The sequence below is a fragment of the Hyla sarda genome, chromosome 7 (assembly GCF_029499605.1).
Source record: "Hyla sarda isolate aHylSar1 chromosome 7, aHylSar1.hap1, whole genome shotgun sequence".
In the NCBI taxonomy this organism is placed as follows: Eukaryota; Metazoa; Chordata; class Amphibia; order Anura; family Hylidae; genus Hyla; species Hyla sarda.
The window spans coordinates 195,935,119-195,962,504 of record NC_079195.1 but is presented as its reverse complement, the minus strand read 5'-3'; the positions used below and the strand labels follow the sequence as shown (position 1 = coordinate 195,962,504).

At 45.9% G+C, this 27,386-nt stretch overlaps 1 protein-coding gene across 15 annotated transcripts in view; it reads left to right on the top strand.

The window, feature by feature from the left end:
• Positions 1 to 27,386, top strand: part of PAPPA2 (pappalysin 2) — a 381,240-nt gene that overhangs the window by 238,280 nt on the left and 115,574 nt on the right. For all 15 annotated transcript variants that reach the window (XR_008846570.1, XM_056532020.1, XM_056532010.1 and 12 more), the window contains 2 exons: positions 7,759 to 7,848; positions 10,516 to 10,651. Coding sequence is in view for 14 of the 15 variants with exons in the window: in XM_056532020.1 (XP_056387995.1) it covers positions 7,759 to 7,848; positions 10,516 to 10,651 (226 nt within the window). In the remaining variant the exon portion in view is untranslated. The remainder of the gene's footprint in view (positions 1 to 7,758; positions 7,849 to 10,515; positions 10,652 to 27,386) is intronic.

Genomic DNA, 27,386 nt, shown 5'->3' with positions numbered 1-27,386 from the left:
AGAAGAACAGCCGCCGCATCTATACATTATACAAGAGGATCGCAAGGGACCCCTGCGATCTGTCAATTAGTACAGGTAACTACTACTCCCATCATGGAAGAGTGTGTTCCATGCTGGGAGTAGTAGTACTACCTGAAAAATGTTTTAAAAAAAAGTGAAAAACAAGCACACACTACATTTTCATTATTGTCGGCTACATTTTTAGTGCTTTACCCGCTCACATAAATTGATCCCTGTTTAAAAATGAATAAACATTTCATAATAAAAAAGATACATTTCGTTAGATACAATTTTTTTCATCACCACTGTATCTTTTTTATTATGATTTTTTTATGATACCCTGCGAAATTTTAATAAAAAAGGTATCTCCATTATTTATTAGGATCGCTAAAGTCCAAAAAAACTAAAGATTTACCGAATGTACCCGAATACCGAATGTATCCGAAAAAAACAACACGAATACCCGAATACCGAATGTATCCGAAAAATCTAAACCGAACATATTGCCGAACCGAAAATTTTTTCCAAAACGAAAAAACGAAACAAAATTAAACGAAAATTTTTCTAGTGCACAAGTCTATTGGCAAGTGTTACTCACCCTTAAAGAGGCACTGCCATTGTTAAAAACTTTTCAAATATTGCAGGACTCATTATAATATGACACTTTACAAAATACACTTGTTAAAAAAAAAAAAAAATTTCACCTGAAATTCAAGCTCAAAATAGCCACCACTAGGGGTCACCTGTCTTTTAGCCATAAAACCAATGACCTCCAAACCAGTGGACAATAGGGCGCTGAGGGACCAGAAGAAGGATAGAACAATCAGTTTATTCCCAACATGCAACGCGTTTCACGCATAAGCGCTTCATCAGGCATATTGCATTTTATTGTGGAGTGGCAGCAGAGGGATTCTCTTACACGTTTGTCTCCAAGTTGTGCTGGTCTTTGCACAACCCATTTTGGAAAGCACATTTTTACCATCTACGATTTATATATCATTGTTTATCTGCACCATGGCGCGCTCCTCTTTGTCGTTTTTGTAGTTCGTTTGTCTTTTAGCCAGACAGACTAGTCTAGATTTTGCAGCATACTGGATACCGGCTGTAAAGCATAATGGTATCCAGTATAGGAGATTTCTATTGTGTATGCAAAACTACAGATAAAGGATGTGTGAACATGCTGGGAGCTGTAGTTTTAAAACAGCTGGAGGCAACACTGCTCTAACACAGTTATTTACAAACATTGCAGCTTCAGTTGTTACTAAACTACAACTCCCAGCATGCTGAAATAGTCAAAGCTTTCTCTGACTCCTGAATGACAAAGAAGTTGATCAGATATTCAGGAGTCTGTGAAAGATGAATGACACACATAGTGAAAGCTATGCTGATTAGCACCCAGCTTTACTAGGAGAAGATAAAACAGATAGAACACGTATTCATAAAAATGCTGTATTTTTATCTAAAAAATCCTTGCACTAATTTTATAAAGATCTATTCTTATATTTATACATTTTATCCTGTTATGAATTCACCATAATGTCTTCTGATTACTGCAGGCAAGCTCCAAGTATCTTCCTCTGACACAGCATAAAACCAGAGAGGAAAGGGTTACAGAGTAGAGAGTACTGATTGGCTGACTGCACAGGCTTGTTCCTGTGAGGGAGACAGACTGACACGCCCCCTCCAGCCTGCACAATGAAAAAGTAACTCACCAGCAGATAAATGCTTATATCTCTGGATATATAGGTCCGAGACACATAAAAATTATATGCACATGATCAGAATTGGGTCCTGAGTAACATATCACTCTTTTTTGCACTATGACAGGTATGCTTTAACCCCTTAAGGACCAAGGGCGTACAGGTACGTCCTTGGTCCTGCTCTCCTGATATAACGCGGGGTTACACAGTAACCCCGCGTCATATCACGGCGGGCCCGGCGTCATAGTGAAGCTGGGACCCGCCTCTAATAACGCGCAGCGCCGATTGCGGCGCCGCGTGCTATTAACCCTTTAGCCGTGCGCTCAGAGCTGAGCCGCGCGGCTAAAAGCGAAACCGAAAGTGGCCGGCTAGCTCAGTCGGGCTGTTCAGGATAGCCGCGGCTAATCGCGGCATCCCGAACAGTTGACAGGACAGCGGGAGGGCCCCTACCTGCCTCCTCGCTGTCCGATCGCCGAATGACTGCTCAGTGCCTGAGATCCAGGCATGAGCAGTCATGCGGCAGAATCGTTGATCACTGGTTTCTTATGAGAAACCAGTGATCAATGATGAATATCAGTGTGTGCAGTGTTATAGGTCCCTATGGGACCTATAACACTGCAAAAAAAAAGTGGAAAAAAAAGTGAATAAAGATCATTTAACTCCTCCCCTTTTAAAAGTTTGAATCACCCCCTTTTCCAATATAAAAAAAAACACAGTGTAAATAAAAATAAACATATATGGTATCACCGCGTGCGGAAATGTCCGAGTTATAAAAATATATCATTAATTAAACCGCTCGGTCAATGGCGTGCGCGCAAAAAAATTCCAAAGTCCAAAATAGTGCATTTTTGGTCACTTTTTATATCATTTAAAAATGAATAAAAAGCGATCAATAAGTCCTATCAATGCAAAAATGGTACCGTTAAAAACTTCAGATCACGGCGCAAAAAATGAGCCCTCATACCGCCCCATACACGGGAAAATAAAAAAGTTATAGGGGTCAGAAGATGACAATTTTAAACGTATTAATTTTCCTGCATGTAGTTATGATTTTTTCCAGAAGTCTGACAAAATCAAACCTATATAAGTAGGGTATCATTTTAATCGTATGGACCTACAGAATAATGATAAGGTGTCATTTTTACCGAAAAATGTACTATGTAGAAACGGAAGCCCCCAAAAGTTACAAAACAGCGTTTTTTATTTCAATTTTGTCGCACAATGATTTTTTTTTTCGTTTCACCGTAGATTTTTGGGCAAAATGACTGATGTCATTACAAATTAGAATTGGTGGCGCAAAAAATAAGCCATCATATGGATTTTTAGGTGCAAAATTGAAACAGTTAGGATTTTTTAAAGGCAAGGAGCAAAAAACGAAAATGCAAAAACGGAAAAACACCCATTCCTTAAGGGGTTAAAAGGGTTGCCCCACACAGGAAACTCTGTATTTCCACCTAAAAACCCTGGGAAATGGCAGTGTTTTGTAGGGGGAAATAGGGATAGGTTCCTGTTTGGTGCCGCCCCCTTTTTAGGACGAGTAACACTTGCAAAGAAGGGAATTAATAATGCAAGAGTAGGGCTTCACAGGGGAAGTTTTTACCCCCACCAGTTACAATGGACCATACGTTTTCCCTTCCATCTTTTAGAGGTCTTTGCATCACATCAATACTTGGTGGTGTAGGTGGCACACAGTGTTTTTTGCACACATTTCCTTTTGTTTGATTTCAAGAAAAGTTAAGTATTAGCTAATGCATATCCTCAATAGTGTTGAGCGGCATAGGCCATATTCGAATTCGCGAATATTCACGAATATATGGACGAATATTCGTCATATTCGCGAATATTCGCATATTCGTAATATTCTCGTTTTATTTTCGCATATGCGGATATTCGCGTGTGCGAAAATTAGCATATGCGAAAATTTGCTTATAACAAAATTAGCATACGCGAAAATTCGCATATGCGGAAATTAGCATATGCAAATTTTCGCATATACGAAAATTCGCGCACCAGAGCCTTCTTACACCACATAAGCTGGAAGCAGAGAGGGATGATCACTGTGATGTGTATGTACTGTGAAAAAAAAAAAACCGAATATTCGTAATTATGAATATATAGCTCTATATTTGCGAATATTCGCAAATTCGCGAATATGCGATATTCGCAAATAAAATTTGAATTGCGAATATTCGCGAGCAACACTATTCGCGAATATTCGCGAATATATGGACGAATATTCGTCATATATTCGCGCATATTCGCATATTCGTAATATCCCCGTTTTATATACGCATATGCGAATATTCGTGCATGCGAAAATTAACATAAGAGAATATTCGCATATGTGAAAATTAACATACGTAAATTTTCGCATATGCGGAAATTTGCACCCCAGTCTCACACAGTAGTATTAGAGCCTTCTTTACACCACATAAGCTGGAAGCAGAGAGGGATGATCACTGTGATGTGTACTGTGAAAAAAAAAAAAAAAAAACGAATATTCGTAATTACGAACATATAGTGCTATATTCGCGAATATTCGCAAATATTCGCGAATTCGCGAATATACGATATTCGCGAATAAAATTTGCATTGCGAATATTCGTGAGCAACACTATTCGCGAATTCGAATATGGCCTATGCCGCTCAACATTATTGGCATGGTCATTTTAAGGTATGCCACCACCTGCTGGTTCAGGTCCTGCTCCATGTCTACCTCCTGCTGCTGAGTTGCTTCACTATGCGGGTGAAGAAAGCTACTCATCAGCGACTGTAGACTCAGGCTGCTGCTGATGGAGCTGGTACTGCTCCTGTCACCCCACCCCTCCCCAGCAGCCATTTCAGTGGAAGGTGAGCGCAGAGGGCCCCCAGGGTCAGACATGCGAGAGGATGGACGATGGCGCCGATAGGCATCGGCCAACTGACTAAGTAGGATGTCTCTGTTGTAGGTCAGGTTCTCTCTCAGTGGGTGTAAAAAAGGCCCCCATTTTATGCCGGAAGCGAGGGTCCAAAGGCTGCCCCGGCATACTGGGAGTTGTAGTTTTGCAACAGCTGGAGACACACTGGTTGGGAAACACTGATCTACAGGAATGTGGAGTAGATGTATAAGTTTTTACATCAATGCGTACCAGAAAGTTAAACAGATTTGTAAATGTCTTTTTAACAAAATCTTAATCCTTCCAGAAATTATCAGCTGCTGTATGCTCCACAGGAAATTGTGTAGTTCTTTGCACTCTGACCACAGTGCTCTCTGCTGCCACCTCTGTCCATGTCAGGAACTGTCCGATTTGCTATGGGGATTTTCTCCTGCTTTGGACAGTTCCTGACACAGACTGCATCAGAGAACACTGTGGTAAGACTTTAAAGAACTACACAACTGCCATTGGAGCATACAGCAGCTGATAAGTGCTGGACGGATTAAGATTTTTCAATAGAAGTGCATTACAAATCTATGTAATTTTTTGGCACCAGTTGGCTTGAACACATTTATTTTTTCCCTCCAGAGTACCCCTTTAACTTTTAAACTATACATAATTACTATTGCTGTGTACATAACAATCCGTATAAAATATGAACACAATTTATATCCCACTACGTTAAAAAAAAACTATGTAAAAATGTATTTTACCAATAAAAACTAGAAGTTGTTTCAAATTCAATGAGTTACATCAAAAACTTCAGTGACAGTTTTCTAAAAAAAATAAATAAATAAATAAATAAAACCTGAATGGAAACCTAGCCTCACAGCTCTATCGGACAGAAAACAAAATGTCACGGATCTTGATATCTGCCTATTCGTAAGTGCAGTGGGATCTTGAAGACATTGGGGCTCATCACTTTCAAGAAAATATGAAGCAGACCGTTTTGCTTTAATGGAGCCCTTAAAGGGGTACTACCGTGGTGACAACTTATCCCCTATCTAAAGGATTGGGGATAAGTTGCCTGATCGTGCGGGGTCCCACCACCGGGGACCCCAGCGATCTCGCATGCAGCACCCCGCTCTCATCGGGCCCCAGAGCGAACATCGCTCCGGGTCTGATGACTGCCGATCACGGGGCCGGAGCATCCTGACGATACGGCTCCGCCCCCATGTGATGTCACGCTCCGCCCCCTCAATGTAAGTCTATGGCATCGGGCAAGAGAGCTGTCTCGCCCCTGCCATAGACTTGCATTGAGGGGGCGGAGTGTGACCTCACACGGGGGTGGAGCTGTGATGTCACGATCACCAGCCCCGTCATCAGGCCTGATGAGAGCGGGGTGCTGCGTGCGAGATCGCGGGGGTCCCCAGCGGCGGGACCCCGTGTGATCAGGCAACTTAGCCCCCATCCTTTATATAGGGGTTAAGTTGTCAGCATGGTAGTACCCCTTTAAGGTGCCTATAAACCTTAGGCAAAAGTTAGCCAAACCTGACTACTTCAGTTGGTTTGGCCCTCAGCCTAAAGAGTATGGCAGCTTTCCGACTCTCCACTGACAGACTTAGCTGGATTTTAAATCCCCGACCCTGCTGTTGTAGGAGAAAAAGGCTGCCCCCAGAGCTCTCTGGCAGTGGCTCACCCCTTCCCGTAGAAAACAATGTTTGGCCATGACAAAAATTATTGGGGGAGATTTGTCAAAACCTGTCTAGAGGAAAAGTCACTGAGTTGCCCATAACAACCGATCAAATCGCTTCTTTCATTTCTGGAAAGGCCTCTGAAAAATGAAAGAAGCGATCTGATTGGTTGCTATGGGCAACTCAGAAACTTTTCCTCTGGACAGATTTTGATAAATCTCCTCCATTGTGTATGGGAAAGTCAGGAGAGATAACTGTCCATCGAACAATCGTTCTGCTGACAGCCATTGAAAGTGTATGGCTACCTTTAGACAAGGTAGTCCAGCTTTCATGTCCTATTTGTTGCTATTGGCTGGCAATAGCCTGGGCAGCCATGTCCTCTCCACAGGAATTGCAGTGTAAGCAACTATAGGGGAAGTGGCTCAAACAAAAGACATTCTGTCCTGTCTTACAAAATCGGGCACCATAATGGTGAGGGGTTTATATTTGTCTCTGGGCCTTATATGTTTCATGTATGCCTTGGCTAGCTCCTTAAAAAGGAAATAACATTTGATAGGGGATTGGACATACGTTTCTGAGCCCCAGGTGTCAGATCTCTAGAACAGGGGTCCGTCTCTTACCACTGAGCACTCCAGCACCTATCTTTCAAGATGAAAAAGTCTTGGGAGTGACGGCCCTCTCTATCAATCACAGGCTGAGGTGGGACGACATTGTGGGGCATCTGTGTGATAATGGGGGGAGGGTTGGTTTTTCTGACCTCTAAGATCCCCCATTATCTTCAGAATTGGGGTCCGTCTATTACCTCTGAGCGCTTCAGCACCCACCTCCCAAGACAAACTAGTCTGGAGAGCGACGGCGGGTTCTGTTAGTCACCGGTGGAGGTGGTACATCCATGCAACCAATGATTGGTTGAGTGAGCCATCACACCGGAGACCAGTTCTTCTCTGCTGGAGTGCTCAGAGGTAAGATATAGGCCCTCTTCTGGAGATCATGAGAGGGTCCTAGCATTCGGACCACCAGCCAACATACACTTGTTCCCTATCCTGTGGATAGGGGCTAAGTTTTATTTTCCGGATAACCCCTGTAATGATTTCCATGGCTAGTAATTATTGACATCATGGATAAAGATTTGTCATGAGAATTAATTTGAATGAGGGGAACTTTTCATACACTTGCCCAGGTTGTTTAGGTTTTGCTGTGGAAACATTAAATAATTATTTCTTCTATAATCTGGCTGTAGTTCTATTATTTTAATTATTTGGGTTTTTGTAAATTAATATTTATTTACTCAATAGGATAATTTAAAATGCTAAATAACTCTGGTTGGTAAACACTTTAGCATACCGGGGGTCCGTCACTAGATAATACAGCTTATTATATGCTTGGATGTTTTTGTACAGTAGTGAGGAGTCTCTGGAACAAAATCTAAACTATTGGCAACTGGGGTGAGGAAAAAAAGGAAAAAAGAGAAGAATATTTTAGTAGAAATGTCTTGTGTTTTGTTTGTAGAGTTGCCTGCTGTTCAGTGCGGTACCTGGAAATAAGATGCTTTCATGGGTCCCCTGCAATACGTCTCCTGATCAGTCGGTATGGTTGAAGGTAATATCACACTTTTGAACTTTGGTGGCCTTTTTAAAGTGGAGCTGCATGTTTATGTAGGTAGCTATATGGCAATTTGGTAATCTGGTGATCTACAATTCTTGCAAAGTCAAAAATAGTCCTAGTACCAAGTAACCAGCAATACTGATGGCATTAAAGGGATTTTCTAGGCATTTAACATTGATGGCCTATCTGGTTGTTGGACCCCGCCGATCACCTATTAGGCTCCGGCACATATACAATGTATAGTTTAGGCAGTTGGCTCCAGGAGCGGACTGACAGGCCGGTCCATTCAGATGTGGTCCGATGGTCCGACCGGGTAAAGGGCCCGCCGCAGCTGCTGAGCATCCAGGACACTTGTCCCAGATCCCCAGTCCAACAAGCGCTACTTTCTCTGGTGTTTTTCTCTATTTAAATATCAATGCGCTGCTCCTGGTCTGCGTATCATTAGCAGAGACAGGCAGCAGCAGCACAGGGATGAAAGGTACCTGATTGATAGCTCTGCCCTTAGCACAGGAGGAGGACGGAGGTCGAGAGGTGACAGTCCTCTCGCTGCAAAAATGGTGCGGTTTTACCTGGTTACCTGTGGACACTGGAGGAGGGAAAGTAACCCCACTGGGGCCCCAACATGTGGACACACTGCTTGTTTACTTATCATTGACACCTTAAGGGTACAATCACATGTACTAGATCTGCTGCATATTTTGTGCAGCTGATTTTGCCACCCATTAGCTTAAATGGGTAATAAAATCAGCTGCAGAACATATGCAGCAGATCCTTTACCTGTGAACGTACCCTAGGGATGCAAGGCGTACATGTATGCACAGTGCCTGCTCTCATTGTGTTGTATAAGTCATTAGCCGGAAGCATTGGCTATTGCCAGACGTCACCAATCCGGCTCATGTCCAACATTAACCCTTTAGACGCTGCTATCAAAGTTGATGGCAGTGTCTAAATCTGATCGGGACCACAGCGGCAAAATCGCAGGGTCCCAATCGGCTGAGAGGAAACCTGAAGGGGCCCTTCCTGGCTCAGTGCTGTCAGATCGGCACTCCAAGAATATAGGCAGCCTGTATAAATAGAACACAAATAACACTAATCAATGCAGTGCTGTAGAACAACATTGGTCAGTGTTTGCGAACAAAAGGTTATATGTGACAGTTCCCTATAGGGATTAAACTTGGTGAAAAAATTTGTAATATAGGACTCTTTTTCATTTCTGCATTTTGGTTTTATCCTCCTCATCTTCTAAAAATCATAACGCTTTCAATTTTCTACCTACAGAACTATATGAAGGCTTTTTTTTTCATCTACACAGGTTAGGAAAATAAAGTGAATAAAAAGTTGTATGTACCCCAGCTAAGTAGACAGAAAAAAGAAATAAATAAAATAAATATTTTTGTGTTTCTCAATTATACGGTAAAGGTTGTGATGCCATTAAGAATATACAACTAGTCCGGCAAAAAACAAGCCCTCACATGACTATGTGGATGGAAAAATAAAAAGGTTCTTATGGTTCTTAGAAGGCAAGGAAGAAAAACAAGGAAAAACATAATTTGGTTGTGTCTCCATGGGGTTAAAACAGTGTTTTTTAATTAGTGTGTTTCCTGCTGTTGCAAAACTACAACTCCCAGCATGCCCGGACAGGTGAAGTCTGGGGGTTGTAGTTTGTCAACAGCTGAAGGAACACTGACAACCTCTTTAAAAGGGGTACTCCACTGAATTTTTTTTTTTCTATCAATTGATGCCAGAAAGTTGAACAGATTTGTAAATTACTTCTATTTAAAAATCTTAATCCTTCCAGTACTTATCAGCTGCTGTATGCTTCACAGGAATTCTTTTCTTTTTTTGAATTTCCTTTCTGCCTGACCACAGTGCTCTCTGCTGACACTTCTGTCTATTTTTGGAGCTGTCCAGAGTAGGAGCAAATCCCCAAAGCAAACCTCTCCTGCTCTGGACAGAGGTGTCAGCAGAGAGCACTGTGGTCAGACAGAAAGTAAATTCAAAAAGAAAAGAGCTTCCTGTGGAGCATACCGCAGCTGATAAGTATTGGAAAGATTAAGATTTTTAAATAGAAGTAATTTACAAATCTGTTTAACTTTCTGGCACCAGTTGATTTAAAAAAAAAATGTCTTTCAGTGGAGTACCCCTTTAAAGGTGATATCTTATGGAAATAAACTTATCCCCTATCCGCAGGATTTATTTTAGATCACGGAAGTCCGAGCACTGGGGGGCCCTCCACGATCTCTTGGAGCGGTGCTTCACGACCCCCGCCTGAAGCTGCGGCTGCCATACCCCCTCCATATCTCTCTATGGAAGAGCCGAAGATAGCTGAAAGGCTCTCCCATAAAAATGTATGGAGGGGGCATGGGGGCGCCGCTTCAAGGGAGAGCAGAGGGCCTTACAGGAGATTGCGTGGGGCCACAGAGCTTGGACCCTCCACGATCTTAAACTCATTACCTATCCTGCAGATGGGGGATACGTTTTTTTTCCATGAGACTTATCCTTTAATGCATTAGTAATATGATAAAGCTTTCACTCGGCTGATACAGTTGCCAATTTTCCTAATGTATGACAGGTGCCACCTAATGTTATCAGCCTGGTACATGAATACATTGTGATTTTCGGGAGTTGACTTTTACCTTCTCATTATTAATCTTCCCTTAGGTTAGTTTTGATAAGCCCAGTCTTGCACATTCATTCCTCATCTACCTGTCCTCTGATGGCAACCTTCCTAACAGCGCCCTGAAGGCCACAGTCACTGCTCATCTGACAGATGTGACGGGACAAAACTATTCGCTTGGTGAGTAGAGTGGATAGAAGGTATTTTCTTTTAACAGTGGCACTATATAGAGAACATACACCAATATGGAGAAAATCGTATCTAAGAACAGGATTAATGGTATATTTATTATAATGGATGTCTTATGGGTCGTCTTTGGGGTACTTGGGTAGAGGTGGCCAAGCCCTGGTTTGCCCAATGCCAGGTGGGGAGAAGGTGTGCAGGGCTTCTTTCTCCAGAGGTGCTATATCTTAGCATGAAGGACGCTGAAGGGTTGACCTAAGGAACATGAAGAGTTTAAGAGCCATCCTGATAGTAAAGCAAATCCTGCACCCTGGTGGGGAAGGCTTGGTCTGATCTTGGTAGGGGCTCCCTTACTTATATGTACGGTACTGGAAGGAATCAATAAAGGAGTATTCTCACAATTGTATGTAAGCTTTATTGACCCCCCCCCCCCCCCTATGGTATAATAAAGAACATTGCCATGTATAATCATTTGTAGCCAAAATGAAATGTTCTCTAGTATTTTACCCCCCCCCCCCCCAAAAAAAAAAAAAAAAAAAGCCCATGCTATTAGTTTGTTGGTACCTTGTTGCCATTAGATACTAGTTCCTCCGTGTAGATTGTAAGCCCTCACCAGCATGGCCCTCTCTCACTCTATATCAGTTTGTCATTTACTGTCTCTTGTTCAATGTACTTGTTTGTGGTGTATGTAGCTTAACCCCTTGTAATGTGCACAGCACCCTGAAAATAAGGGCCTGCCACAGAATATATAATGATAATAATAACGATAATAATGTTTGATAATGTGGTGATCCAGTACGGGATGGTGTTTCACTGTACCTTTCCTGCCCTGTCAGGCAGTGTCCTTTAGTGTCCCCAGGGCCCCCTGCAGTTGTCTCCCCCATGAAAATATGTTATGTATTATATTGTGTGTTGTATCTTTAATAAGATCTTTAATAACATCTTTAATGTACCATGCATTGTTACCCAGGAGGTACTAGTGACCAGCTGACCCCAAAGGTGACCTATGGGCTCCCTGCTAGTCTCGTCCATAAAAACCCTGGATGGAGCTAGCTTAGCTCTCGTTACTGAGGTCCAGTGCAGTCAAATCGTCTTAGTGTGTGTGTCCAGAACATTGGAGGCCTTAAAGGGGTATTCCAGGAAAAAACTTTTTTTTTATATCAGCTGGCTCCAGAAAGTTAAACAGATTTGTAAATTACTTCTATTAAAAAAATCTTAATCCTTCCAATAATCATCAGCTGCTGAAGTTGAGTTGTTCTTTTCTGTCTGAAGAGTAGAAGAGGTTTGCTATGGGGATTTGCTTCTACTCTGGACAGTTCCCAAGACAGGTATCATCAGGGAACAACTCAACGTCAGCAGCTCATAAGTACTGAAAGGATTAAGATTTTTTAATGGAAGAAATTCGCTTTATTTCAGTTGATATACATAAAAAAAAGTTTTTTCCTGGATAGCCACTTTAAGTCAAGTCATGCAGCTACAAGTCAAGCCCTGCAGCTACAAGTCAAGTGCAAAGTAAGTTAAAGTCACAGTCCTGTCAGTCAAGTCAAGTCTTCTGCCTATCCAGCGTGGCCTGCACTAATTTCTCCTGTCTACTACAGGTCCCAGCAAACCTGCGAGGTCTCTGTGTCACTGTTCTCCTCCTTGGGCCCTAGCTGTAATGCATACACTGTAACAAATGTCTACCCTCAGTACAGCTTCCGTTGTCCGTAACTTGGCGTTGGTGTCTTAATTGCCCCCATGCATAGCCCAGGATCCAGGGGTATACCTTTGGGTGGTTAAGGCTAAACCATGCCCTGGCATCACGAACACAAGGGATTATTACCATCTGCCCTGGCAACAGGGCAACAACATCTTCCCTGCACCACCCACCCCGCCATTACCACAATAATGTACAGTGTAGATAACAGTATCTATAGTCAAAGGGAGGAGGCCAATTGTTTTTTTTAAGAATTGCACCAGTCTTAATGTTTACCTCCATAAAAATAATGTAAAAAATTCACAGGGACATGTCAAAAGTTTTCATTGGTCAGGGTCTCAGTGCTGAGACCCCCAATGATCAGCAGAACCAGCTAGGAACAGCGTGCAATTAAAGGAGATCTGTAGTATATAACACTTCTCCGCAGGATAGGGGATAAGTGTCTGATTGCAGGGGGTCCGAATGCTGGGACCCCTCACCATCTCCTATATGGTGCCCCTACCTCAGCCGCATCTGTCCCGTGCAGGAGGAGTGTTCGTGCATTTCCGCCTCTCCCATAGAGCTGTATGGGGGGGTGTGTCATTAACTTCAGTCGCACACAGCTGCGGCAATGCCTGGACCCGATAGAGGAGACCCCTCGCGATCAGACACTTATAGCTGAAGGCTGTCCAGGCATGCTGGGAGTTGTAGTTTTGCAACAGATGGAGGCTCCCTGGTTGGAAAACACTGATCTACAGTCATCTTAGGATAAATATAGTGTGTATTTCCCCCTAACGTACGAGGGGGAAAAACAGCGTAGTAACAGATACCTCCACTATCCAGAAGTAAGACACAAGATCGTTGCGTAGCAACCTCTCTGGCATTGCACATTTAGCGTGTCATAGGTGTTATCATATGATCTCTCCGGTATTTTTAATGATGAAGTCACACCATCTGCCGGAGTTATTTTGGCTTCGTTACTGTCACGTTAGTTATTACTTAACAACTCGTGAAGGTGTTTATAGATATAAAAGCAATTACACAACATTGTGTCATTGTCGGTGAATCGCTTACATGGTAGAGACATCTGGCCCTCGGATGGAGCCTCAAGTCCAGCATCGTGTTTACAATGGTGAACATTTGGGCAAACGTTTCTAATGTTATCGCCCTGATAGCCGGCATATCCATACATATTGAGAGGTAAACTCTGTGCTTTGTACCGAATACCATCGAGACGAATTTGCAAAAACAAGTGCAAAAGATGGTGTGGTTCCCAACGGCAACCGGCCAGAGCTTTTCTTATATTTTCTGTTGTCTGATTAGTTGTAATAAACCAAACAACTGCTTCGAGTCTGCACTGGCCTCTCTACATTATAGGGAGATTCATTAGAATGGATTATATACTGGGTTAAGAGGATTAGTGCCAATAGATTGGCAGGTAGAAGTAGTGTGACTTCTTTAAAGTGTTCCTGTGATATCACAGAAAAAAATTAAGGCTTATGCATGTTACTCACTAGGTCATGCAGATGCTTTACATGTTCTTTTATGTTTCTAGCTTATGTACTGTATATTTTAAAACTTTCTTTCTTCCATCCATACGGTCCCAGTGACTCCCTGCCGGTCACAGCTGCAACCACTGTGATTGCAAGCGGGGACAACTGGAATTCAAGAGTTACAACTCCCCTCATCCCCTAAAGAAAAAGTAAAAGATTTTTCACATATATAAAAAGGTAATCCCACATTCATGGTTACATATTCCCTTCTACAGCTTACAGCAATGAAAAAGTCCTTTCCATCCTACCAGGTCCGGACTGGCCAACCGGGATACCGGAAAATTTCCCAGTGGGCTGCCGGACCTGGGGCCACTTTGAGATGTGGCTGCGTCACATTAGGTACATCCCTGTGTCCCGAAAAATCTTTTCAGGACACAAGGATGCCCCGTTTACCTCTCTGCAGCCGCTGGCCCCGTGTTAACTTTAAAAACACAGGGCCTGCCGGGAGGTTGTGAATGCAGGGACGTCCTGTGCGTGCGCCCATAGTGACAGAGCCCAGCGGAGCGGTGAGGAGGACGCGCGCGCATGGTAAGTGACCAGCGGCACGTCATCTTCAGTATTCCTACCACCGCTCCGGGGTCACGATTTACCCATAGGCCATAGCAGTAGATCGTGACCCCGGTGCGGTGGTCAGAATACTGAAGTGGGGCAGTAAACAGGCATACAGCCTCCAGCCATACACTGTATATGGCTGAAGGCTGTATGTCTGTGGGGGAACTGTACTGCACCTAATGTGGGGAGCTATACTGCACCTAATGTGGGGAGCTATACTGCACCTAATGTGGGGGAACTACACTGCACCTAATGTGGGGGAACTATACTGCACCTAATGTAGGGGAACTATACTGCACCTAATGTGGGGTAACTATACTGCACCTAATGTGGGGAACTATACTGCAAATAATGTGGGGAACTATACTGCCAACCTAATGTGGGGGAACTATACTGCACCTAATGTGGGGGAACTATACTGCACCAAATGTGGGGGAACTATACTGCACCTAATGTGGGGAACTATACTGCACCTAATGGGGGGGGACTATACTGCACTTAATGTGGGGAACTATACTGCACCTAATGTGGGGAACTATACTGCACCTAATGTGGGGAACTATACTGCACCTAATGGGGGGGACTATACTGCACCTAATGTGGGGAACTATACTGCACCTAATTTGGGGAACTATTCTGCACCTAATGTGGGGAACTATACTGCACCTAATGGGGGGGGACTATACTGCACCTAATGTGGGGAACTATACTGCACCTAATGTGGGGGAACTATATTGCCAACCTAATGTGGGGAGCTATACTGCACCTAATGTGGGGAGCTATACTGCACCTAATGTGGGGAACTATACTGCACTTAATGTGGGGGAACTATACTGCACATAATGTGGGGAACTGTACTGCACCTAATGTGGGGGAACTATACTGCCCCTAATGTGGGGAACTATACTGCACCTAATGTGGGGAACTATACTGCCAACCTAATGTGGGGAACTATTCTGCACCTAATGTGGGGAACTATACTGCACCTAATGTGGGGAGTAGTGATGTCGCGAACATAAAATTTTCGGTTCGCGAACCGCGAACGCAAACTTCCGCATAGGTTCGCGAACCGGGCGAACCGCCGTTGACTTCAATGGGCAGGCGAATTTTAAAACCCACAGGGACTCTTTCTGGCCACAATAGTGATTTACATTTTTTTTCAAGGGGACAAACACCTGGACTGTGCCGTGCCGGAGTGGGATCCATGGCAAAACTCCCATGGAAAATTATATAGTTGATGCAGAGTCTGGTTTTAATCCATAAAGGGCATAAATCACCTATTATTCCTAAATGGTTTGGAATAACATGCTTTAGCCCCCTTTAGGCATCACATAGTTAGATCCCCCCTTTAGACAGCACATAGATTCCCCCATATTAGGCAGCACATAGTTAGATCCCCCCTTTAGGCATCACATAGATTCCCCCATGTTAGGCAGCACATAGTTAGAGCTCCCCTTTAGGCAGCATATAAGATTCCCCCATATTAGGCAGCACATAGTGGGATTTGAACCCAAGGCCCTAGCACTGCAAGGCAGCAGTGCTAACCTCTGAGCCACCATGCTACCCTTAGCATACATCTAATATCCACGGTTGCTAAAATGGACAGAAATGTCAGCAGAGAGTACAAGAAAAATTAGGCATGTACACATGCCTGAAAATTGGGTATTTTCGCAGCCGCAGCTGTAGCAGCGGCCAGAAAAATTGCAGCACCATAACAAGTGCAGCAGCAGAGGCCCGAAAAATTAGGCATGTACACCTTGCTGGAAAATTTGGTATTGTTTCGCCAGGCAGAAAGTGCCCTAAAACTTTCGGGCTTGAACCCTAGTTGGTGGTGGATAAGTCACGCAAGTCATCCAGCATTCAGAGTTCAAATACTGCACCGTGTGGACCATTTTTAGCCCAAGGCAGCTCATCTGATCAGGCCTTGTTCAGTCAAATGTATCGCCCAGTGTCAGTCCCTTCGGGATCCATCCCTCATTCATCTTAAGAAAGGTGAGGTAATCCAGACTTTTTTGACCAAGGCGACTCCTCTTCTCAGTGAAAATACCTCCTGCTGCACTGAAGGTCCTTTCTGACAGGACACTTGAAGTGGGACAGGCCAGAAGTTCGAGCGCAAATTGGGATAGCTCAGGCCACAGGTCAAGCCGGCACACCCAGTAGTCAAGGGCTTCATCGCTACTCAGAGTGTCGATATCTGCGGTTAAGGCCAGGTAGTCTGCTACCTGTCGGTCAAGTCGTTCTCTGATGGTGGACCCCGAAGGGCTGTGGCGATGCGTAGGACTTAAAAAGCTCTGCATGTCCTCCATCAACAGCATGTCTGTACAGCATCCTGTCCTTGCCGGCGTGTTCGTGGGAGGAGGAGGAGGATTACTTTCACCTCTTCCCCTGTTAGATCCCTGTTGTGCTGTGACATGACCCTTATACGCTGTGTACAGCATACTTCTTAATTTATTTTGGACCTGCTGAATCCTTTCCGCCTTACTGTAATGCGGTAACATGTCAGGCACTTTATGTTTATACCGGGGTTCTAGTAGCGTGGACAACCAGTACAGGCCGTTCTCCTTCATCCTTTTTATATGAGGGTCCCTCAACAGGCACGACAGCATGAAAGACCCCATTTGCACAAGGACGGATGCCGAGCTACTCATGTCCCGTTCCTTGTCCTCAGTGATGTCAGGGAAGGTATCATCTTCTTCCCCCCAGCCACGTACAACACCACGAGAACCAGATAGGTGACAAGGAGCACCCTGGGATGCCAGCTGTTGTTGGTCTTCCTCTTCAAAGCCACATTCCTCCTCTGACTCCTCTTCCTCACAATCCTCTTCCAGCGTTGCCGCAGGTCCAGCAATGCAGATAAGGCTGTTTCTGGTGGTGATGGTGTCCACAACTCTTCCTCTTCATGCTCATCTACTGCCTGATCCAGTACTCTTCGCAGGGCATCTTCCAGGAAGAAAACAAACAGTATGATGTCGCTGATGGTGCCTTCGGTGCGACTGACCAGGTTTGTCACCTCCTCAAAAGGACGCATGAGCCTACAGGCATTGCGCATGAGCCTCCAGTAACGTGGCAAAAAAATTCCCAGCTCCACAGATGATGTCCTAGCACCCCGGTCATACAAATATTCGTTGACGGCTTTTCCTTGTTGGAGCAGGCGGTCGAACATTAGGAATGTTGAATTCCAACGTGTCGGGCTGTCTCAAATAAAGCGCCTCACTGGCATGTTGTTTCGCCGCTGGATATCTGACAAGTGCGCCATGGCCGTGTAGGAACACCTGAAATGGCCACACACCTTCCTAGACTGCTTCAGGACATCCTGTCCTGTATCCGGGATGTGGAATAGCACCTGGGGGGCTGGGGGGGGGGGGTGTCGGTGATGTGGAGCAAGACGCAGCAGTGGAAGAGGACTCGGCCGATGATGTTATGGAAGAGGATGGAGTTGGAGGAGTAGAGGAGGTGGCAGCAGGCCTGCCTGCAAGTTGTGGCGGTGTCACCAACTCCTCTGCAGAGCCACACATTCCATGCTTGGCAGCCGTCACCAGGATTGCTTTTTGTGCAAAACAATTTCGTCCGGGTACCTTCCACTGCGGTGTCCCAATGGCTACAAATTTTTTAAAGGCCTCAGACTCCACCAGCTTGTATGGTAAAAGCTGGCGGGCTAGCAGTTCCGACAAGCCAGCTGTCAGACGCCAGGCTAGGGGGTGACTTTGAGACATTGTCTTCTTGCGCTCAAATATCTCCTTGACAGACACCTGACTGTGGGCAGATGAGCAGGAACTGCTCAAGGCTAGAGACGAAGAGGCAGATGGTTGAGAGGGGGCAAGGAGGGCAGCAGTGGTTGACCTGGCTGAAGATGCTGGACCAGGAGGAGGATGGCGGCTTTGACTTTGTGTGCTGCTTGTACTGACGTGTTGATCCCATAGGCATTTGTGATGTGACATCATGTGCCTTCGCAAAGCAGTTGTGCCTAGGTGGGTGTTGGACTTCCCACGACTCAGTTTCTTCTGGCACAGGTTGCAAATGGCCTCGCTGTTGTCAGAGGCAGACACACACAAAAAATGCCACACTGCTGAGCTCTGCGATGACTGCATTCTGGTGGTGGCAACAGCATGCGTTGATAGGCGTCCCGTCTAGCTGACCCCAGGTGCCGATGCATGCTGTCTGACTGTGCCACTAGCTCCTTGCGACGACCTCCCCCTGCTTCCAACTCGTCTCCTCCTCCTCTCTGTCTCCCCATCTGAACTTTCCCCCTCTTCTTCTCTTCTAGCGGGCACCCACATGGCATCCACGGACACATCGTCATCATCAACACCTTCACCGCTATCTGACACCTCAAGAAATGAAGCAGCAGCAGGTACAACATCATCATCACACCGTATGTCCATGTGTATAATGCTGCCTGACTGAGACATATCCCTGTTAACTACATCCTCTGGCAATAATGGTTGCGCATCACTCATGTCTTCAAACTGATGTGTAAATAACTCCTCTGACAGATCAAGTAAAGCTGCTGTGGTGCTAGTGTTGGTGGTGGCGGCAGGCGGGCAAGTGGTAGCATGAGAGGTGCCCGAAGCTAAGCTAGAGGAGGAGAAGGATGGTGCGTCAAGGTTCCGAGCGGAAGCTGTAGTAGATTGGGTGTCAACTAAGTCCTCAGAACTTTGGGGGTTCAGGGTACGTGGCCTCTGAACACTGGCCATTCTAGGGCCAAAGGGAATTGAAGCACCACGACGGCCCCTGCGGGGTAGCCTTCCTCTGCCTGTCATTTTTTTTGTAAAATTTGCACAAGTGTCACACCAAATGTGATTTGCACTCAGGTCACACAATTTGCCCTGCAGGCAAAAAAACTGGTAACTTTGACGAGAACTTACAGTGACGACTGGTTATATTTAACAGCCAAAAAAGGTATTTTTAAAAAAAATTTGCACAACTGTCACACCTAATGAGATTTGCACTAGGGTGACACAATTTGCCCTGCAGGCAAAAAACTGGTATCTTTGAAGTGAACTGACAGTGACGACTGGTTTTATTTAACAGCCAAAAAAGGTTTTTTTTTTTTTAATTTGCACAACTGTCACACCTAATGTGATTTGCACAAGGGTGACACAATTTGCCCTCCAGGCAAAAAAACTGGCAACTGTGACGTGAAATGACAGTGACGACTGGTTTTATTTAACAGCCAACAAAGGTATTTTTTTTTTAATTTGCACAACTGTCACGCCTAATGTGATTTTCACTAGGGTGACACAATTTGCCCTGAAGGCAAAAAAACTGGCAACTGTGACGTGAACTGACAGTGACGACTGGTTTTATTTAACAGCCAAAAAAGGCTTTTTTTTAATTTGCACAACTGTCACACCAAATGTGATTTGCACTAGGGTGACAATAAGCAAAAAAGCTTGCCAGCGGAGTTCCCCTTTTAAGCAGTGGTCCCCAACCAGGGTGCCTCCAGCTGTTGTAAAACACACAGACTGATATATTTCAGCCCTTTGAATACTGTAGTAGTTAGTTGCTTTAACAAAAAAAAAAAGCTTGCCAGCGGAGTTCCCCTTTTATGCAGTGGTCCCCAACCAGGGGGCCTCCAGCTGTTGCAAAACACACGGACTGATATATTTCAGCCCTTTGAATACTGTAGTAGTTAGTTGCTTTAAAGAAAAAAAGCTTGCCATCGGAGTTCCCCTTTTAAGCAGTGGTCCCCATCCAGGGTGCCTCCAGCTGTTGCAAAACAGACGGACTGATATCTTTCAGCCCTTTGAATACTGTAGTAGTTAGTTGCTTGAAGGAACTTAAGTTTTATACTGGAGTACCCCTTTTAACCAGCGGTTCCCTCCCAACCAGGGTGCCTCCAGCTGTTGAAAGACACACGGACTGATATCTTTCAGCCCTAAAAAGGGCTTTTTTGGGTGCTGTCCTTAAAGCAGATGTTACACTAGTGCTTTAGAAGTAAACTGGACCCTGAATACACCACCTAGCAGCAACCTAGCTATCGCTTTCCCTATACATCAGGAGAAGCTTTTCTGACCCTCCACTTCCTAAGCCTGCAGCATGCTGAATGAGGGTAAAATGGCATCCGTGCAAGAGGTAGGAGGGTCTGGAAGGGAGGGACTGCTGCTGATTGGCTGTAATGTGTCTGCTGACTCTGACTCACAGGGTCAAAGTTTACTGCAATGTTAAAGTATAGGGGGCGGATCGAACTTCACATATGTTTGCCTGGCGACGCGAACGTGCCAAATTCGCCGGGAACTGTTCACCGGCGAACAATTCCCATCATCTCTAGTGGGGAGCTATACTGCACCTAATGTGGGGGAACTATACTGCACATAATGTGGGGAACTATACTGCACCTAATGTGAGGAGCTATACGGCACCTAATGTGGGGGAACTATACTGCACTTAATGTGGGGAACTATACTGCACCTAATGTGGGGAGCTATACTGCACCTAATGTGGGGGAACTATACTGCACATAATGTGAGGAACTATACTGCACCTAATGTGGGGAACTATACTGCCAACCTAATGTGGGGAACTATACTGCCAACCTAATGTGGGGGAACTATACTGCACCTAATGTGGGGGAACTATACTGCACCTAATGTGGGGGAACTGTACTGCACCTAATGTGGGGAACTATGCTGCACTGCACCTAATGGGGGGGGGGACTATACGGCACCTAATGTGGGGAACTATACTGCCAACCTAAGGTGGGGAGCTATACTGCACCTTATGTGGGGAACTATTCTGCACCTAATGTGGGGAGCTATACTGAACCTAATGTGGGGAGCTATACTGCACCTAATGTGGGGAACTATACTGCACCTAATGTGGGGAACTATACTGCACCTAATGTGGGGAACTATACTGCACCTAATGTGGGGAACTATACTGCCAACCTAAGGTGGGGAGCTATACTGCACCTTATGTGGGGAACTATTCTGCACCTAATGTGGGGAGCTATACTGAACCTAATGTGGGGAGCTATACTGCACCTAATGTGGGGAACTATACTGCACCTAATGTGGGGAACTATATTGCACCTAATGTGGGGAACTATACTGCACATAATGTGGGGAACTATACTGCACCTAATGTGGGGAGCTGTACTGCACCTAATGTGGGGGAACTATACTGCACCTAATGTGGGGAACTATACTGCACCTAATTGGGGGGGGGGACTATTCTGCACCTAATGAGGGGAACTATACTGCACATAATGTGGGGAGCTATACTGCACCTAATGTGGGGGAACTATACTGCACATAATGTGGGGAACTATATTGCACTTAATGTGGGGAACTATACTGCACCTAATGTGGGGAGCTATACTGCACCTAATGTGGGGGAACTACTGCACCTAATGCGGGGAGCTATAATGCACCTAATGTGGGGGAACTATACTGCACATAATGTGGGGAACTATACTGCACATAATGTGGGGAACTGTACTGCACTTAATGTGGGGAGCTATACTGCACCTAATGGGGGAGCTATACTGCACCTAATGTGGGGGAACTGTACTGCACCTAATGTGGGGAGCTATACTGCACCTAATTTGGGGGAACTATACTGCACATAATGTGGGGAACTGTACTGCAAATAATGTGGGAAGCTATACTGCACCTAATGTGGGGAGCTATACTGCACCTAATGTGGGGGAACTATACTGCACTTAATGTGGGGAACTATACTGCACCTAATGTGGGGAGCTGTACTGCACCTAATGTGGGGGAACTATACTGCACATAATGTGGGGAACTATACTGCACCTAATGTGGGGAACTATACTGCACATAATGTGGGGAACTATACTGCACCTAATGTGAGGGAACTATACTGCACCTAATGTGGGGGACCATACTGCACCTAATGTGGGGGACTATACTGCACCTAATGTAGGGGACTATACTGCACCTAATGTGGGGGAACTATATTTTACCTGTAATGAACAAGAAAATGATGAAGTGCTGGTATAATGACGCAACACTATGGGGCTGGTATGTAATTTTTTCCAGGGCTGGTTTTCACACCCAGTCCAGCCCTGCATCCTACTGAAATTATAGCTCCCATCCATTTCTTCCTGCATATGCAGAGACATTGGAATTAAAATAAGAGTTTTGCAGTGATTTGTCATTTAAAACCAGCTCATACTGTACAATTACAATAACATCGTCCTTCACAATTACATTAAATACATACATACATTATTGTCCCAGCTATCTGCCTCCGCAAATTACAATTTGAAGTATCTTTGAAGTACCATTTTTGCCATGTAGCCCTAACCTTATATTGTAATCTTGTTCTTTATACAGTAATAGTCACCGCACACAGATAAACAGTGATCTATATGCTACCTATCAGTAATAGCGCCCACATATACTATAAGGCTAAGTTCACAGACAGAATGTCCACATGGGGAATCTCCGTGCAGATATTCTGCAAACTGCAGGGCACCGACATAATATGCCGGCACTAGGACTGCACAGGAATGCAGCGTCTCATAGACAGCCATGCATTCTGTTCGGACACAGAAAATGAAATTTGCGTGCCGGAAACATCTGTGGATCCGCCGGTGACCCGACCCATTTTGTGCTTCCAGCTGTGCCCCTTCAGTGCTCCGAACACCGCTCCTCCTGGCTTATAGGCCATAGCAGTAGGGGCAACCTTGTGTCCTGAAAAGATCTTTCAGGACATAGGGATGTCCTTAAAAGTGATGGGGGAAATTAACCTGGTGGGGGGGCAATATCCCCGTTGCCATTTCTCCCCCCCCCCCAACTCCCCCCCGCTGGATCTGCCACTGATACGTACACTACTAATACTGCCAGGGCCATCTTTAATTTTGATTGGACCCTGGTCAAGCAATTTTTTTTGCCCCACTCCCCCCCCCCCATTTTTGCAACCCTAGGCAAAAGCTAATTTTGCCACCCCTTCACTCCACCCTTCACTTCCACCTTACTACTGGGGTGACACACTGTAACATACCTCATCCTCAAGTAATCACCTTACTACTGGGGTGACACACTGTAACAAACCTCCTCCTCATGTAATCACCTTACTACTGGGGTGACACACTGTAACAAACCTCCTCCTGTAATCTCCTTACTACTGGGGTGACACACTGTAACAAACCTCCTCCTCATGTAATCTCCTTACTACTGGGGTGACACACTGTAACAAACCTCCTCCTCATGTAATCTCCTTACTACTGGGGTGACACACTGTAACAAACTTCCTCCTCATGTAATCTCCTTACTACTGGGGTGACACACTGTAACAAACCTCCTCCTCATGTAATCTCCTTACTACTGGTGTGACACCCGTAACAAACCTTCTCCTCATGTAATCTCCTTACTACTAGGGTGAAACACTGTAACAAACCTCCTCCTCATGTAATCTCCTTACTACTGGGGTGACACACTGTAACAAACCTCATACACACATCATACACACATCATACATACATACATACATACATCATAGATACATATCTAACACACATCATTCATACACATAAATCTATCATGCACACATCATTCAAAATCTTACACATACATATACAACACACATCCCCAACCCAAAGTCTCTTCTTACCCCCAGGGGATGATTGCTGGAGATCGGGTTGGCTGAGGCTGCCTTGCTTCTGCCCCATGGTCACGTCAGTAGGAGCTCCCAGCAGCCCCTGGCCTCCTCAGCCCTGCAGGGACACACATAGTAGCAGTAAATAAAAAAAAGTGCTGGCCTGGGCCCCGAGCAGTGGAGCGCATGCAGGGTGTGAGGGGGATTTGCGCAAGCAGCGCTCCTCCAGAATGGTCAGGACAGGGGGAGGAGTGTTAGTGCCATATGCCCTGAATACTGCATTTTGCGGTAAAATCGCGGCAAAAACACTGCGATTTTACCGTGTTTTTGCGCAAAATGTATTGTAAGCAGTGGTCCCTCAACATACGATGGTAATTCGTTCCAAACGAGCCATCGTTTGTCAAATCCATCGTATGTTGAGGGATTTGTGCAATGTTAAGTATAGGAAGCTGTACTCACCTGTCCCCGCCGCTCCGGACCGCGTCCTCACCGTTCCCGATGGTGACCCGGTCCTCCGCTGGGCTCTTCTGGTCTTCTCCGGTCCTCCGCTGGGCTCTCCTGGTCTTCTCCGGTCCTCCGCTGTCTTCTGCAAGGCCTTACTGGGCCTGCGTAGCGACGTCATTACGCCGCTGTGTATGCCGTTCCTATTGGATGACGGGACGGCGTGCTCAACAGCGTAGTGACGTCACCGGAGAGGGCCGAAAAGACACCGGAGGAACAGCGCTGGACCCGGAGGGCACCCTGGAGCATCGTGGAGGGGTAAGTAATACTCACCGCACCACACGGGGAACATTAAGCTGCTATCCGGCAGCAGCTTAAGCATTTTAATGCGATGGCCCCGACATAAAAAAGCATCGTATGTCGATGCTGACATCGACATGCGATGGCCTCTGAGAGGCCATCGTGTGCCGATTTGATCATATGTCGGGGCCATCGTAGGTCGGGGGGTCACTCTACTGCCTTAAAACTTTTCAAGGGCCCCCTTTTGGATGGGGGCCCTAGGCAATTGCCTGGGATGCCCCGCCCTAACGCTGGCCCTGGATAGGAGGAGAACGCAGCACTTCAAGCTCACTCCTATCCCTTAGGATGATCGGTGCTGTCACTGACAACTCCGATCATCCCTATTTTCCGGATGATTGGGTCACCAGAGACATGTCTGAATTGACATGCGATTTTCTCCGATCGCCGACATGGGGGGGTCTCAGGACCCCCCTCGGCGATGTGCCGGGATGCCTGCTGAATGATTTCAGCAGGCATCCCGATCAGGTCCCCCACCGGCTAGCGGCGGGGACCGGAATTCCCACGGGCGTATCCATACGCCCTCAGTCCTTAAGGACTTTAAAACAGGGGCATATGGATACGCCCGCCGTCCTTAACAGGTTAAAGGGGTACTCTGGTGGAAACTTTTTTTTTTTTATCAACTGGTGCCAGAAAGTTAAACAGATTTGTATATTACATATATTAAAAAATCTTAATCCTTCCAGTACTTATTAGCTGCTGAATACTACAGAAGAAATTATTTTCTTTTTGGAACACAGTGCTCTCTGCTGACATCATGACCACAGTGCTCTTTGCTGACACCTCTGTCCATTTTAAGAACTGTCCAGAGTAGGAGAAAATCCCCATAGAAAACATATGCTGCTTTGGAGAGTTCCTAAAATGGACAGAGATGTAAGCAGAGAGCACTGTGGTTATGATGTCATCAGAGAGCACTGTGGTCATAATGTCAGCACAGAGCACTGTGTTCCAAAAAGAAAATTATTTCCTCTGTAGTATTCAGCAGCTAATAACTACTGTAAGGATTAAGATTTTTTAACAGAAGAAATTTACAAATCTGTTTAACTTTCTGGCACCAGTTGATTAAAAAAAAAAAAAAAAAGTTTCCACCGGAGTACCCCTTTAACTGGTGAAGCCAGAGATACCACAAAAGTATCCCAGTAAATAGGGTAGATATATCTTAAGTCTCCCAAAAGGGGCCCACAAAACCCTTTCTTTGATTCCATAACCCATAAAATGTAACTGTTACGCCGAGCGCTCCGGGTCCCCGCTCCTCCCCGGAGCGCTCGCTTCACTCCCTCCGCTGCAGCGCTCCGGTCACGTCCTCTGACCCGGGGCGCTGCGATCCCGCTGCCAGCCGGGATGCGATTCGCGATGCGGGTAGCGCCCGCTCGCGATACGCACCCCGGCTCCCCTACCTGACTCGCTCCCCGTCTGTTCTGTCCCGGCGCGCGCGGCCCCGCTCCCTAGGGCGCGCGCGCGCCGGGTCTCTGCGATTTAAAGGGCCACTGCGCCGCTGATTGGCGCAGTGGTTCCAATTAGGGTTTTCACCTGTGCACTTCCCTATATTACCTCACTTCCCTTGCACTCCCTTGCCGGATCTTGTTGCCTTAGTGCCAGTGAAAGCGTTCCTTGTGTGTTCCTTGCCTGTGTTTCCAGACCTTCTGCCGTTGCCCCTGACTACGATCCTTGCTGCCTGCCCCGACCTTCTGCTACGTCCGACCTTGCTTCTGCCTACTCCCTTGTACCGCGCCTATCTTCAGCAGCCAGAGAGGTGAGCCGTTGCTAGTGGATACGACCTGGTCACTACCGCCGCAGCAAGACCATCCCGCTTTGCGGCGGGCTCTGGTGAAAACCAGTAGTGGCTTAGAACCGGTCCACTAGCACGGTCCACGCCAATCCCTCTCTGGCACAGAGGGTCCACTACCTGCCAGCCGGCATCGTGACAGTAGATCCGGCCATGGATCCCGCTGAAGTTCCTCTGCCAGTTGTCGCTGACCTCACCACGGTGGTCGCCCAGCAGTCACAACAGATAGCGCAACAAGGCCAACAGCTGTCTCAACTGACCGTTATGCTACAACAGTTGCTACCACAGCTTCAGCAGTCATCTCCTCCGCCAGCTCCTGCACCTCCTCCGCAGCGAGTGGCCGCTCCTGGGATACGCTTATCCTTGCCGGATAAATTTGATGGGGACTCTAAGTTTTGCCGTGGCTTTCTTTCCCAATGTTCCCTGCATCTGGAGATGATGTCGGACCTGTTTCCCACTGAAAGGTCTAAGGTGGCTTTCGTAGTCAGTCTTCTGTCCGGAAAAGCCCTGTCATGGGCCACACCGCTCTGGGACCGCAATGACCCCGTCACTGCCTCTGTACACTCCTTCTTCTCGGAAATCCGAAGTGTCTTTGAGGAACCTGCCCGAGCCTCTTCTGCTGAGACTGCCCTGTTGAACCTGGTCCAGGGTAATTCTTCCGTTGGTGAGTATGCCGTACAATTCCGTACACTTGCTTCAGAATTGTCCTGGAATAATGAGGCCCTCTGCGCGACCTTCAAAAAAGGCCTATCCAGCAACATTAAAGATGTTCTGGCCGCACGAGAAATTCCTGCTAATCTA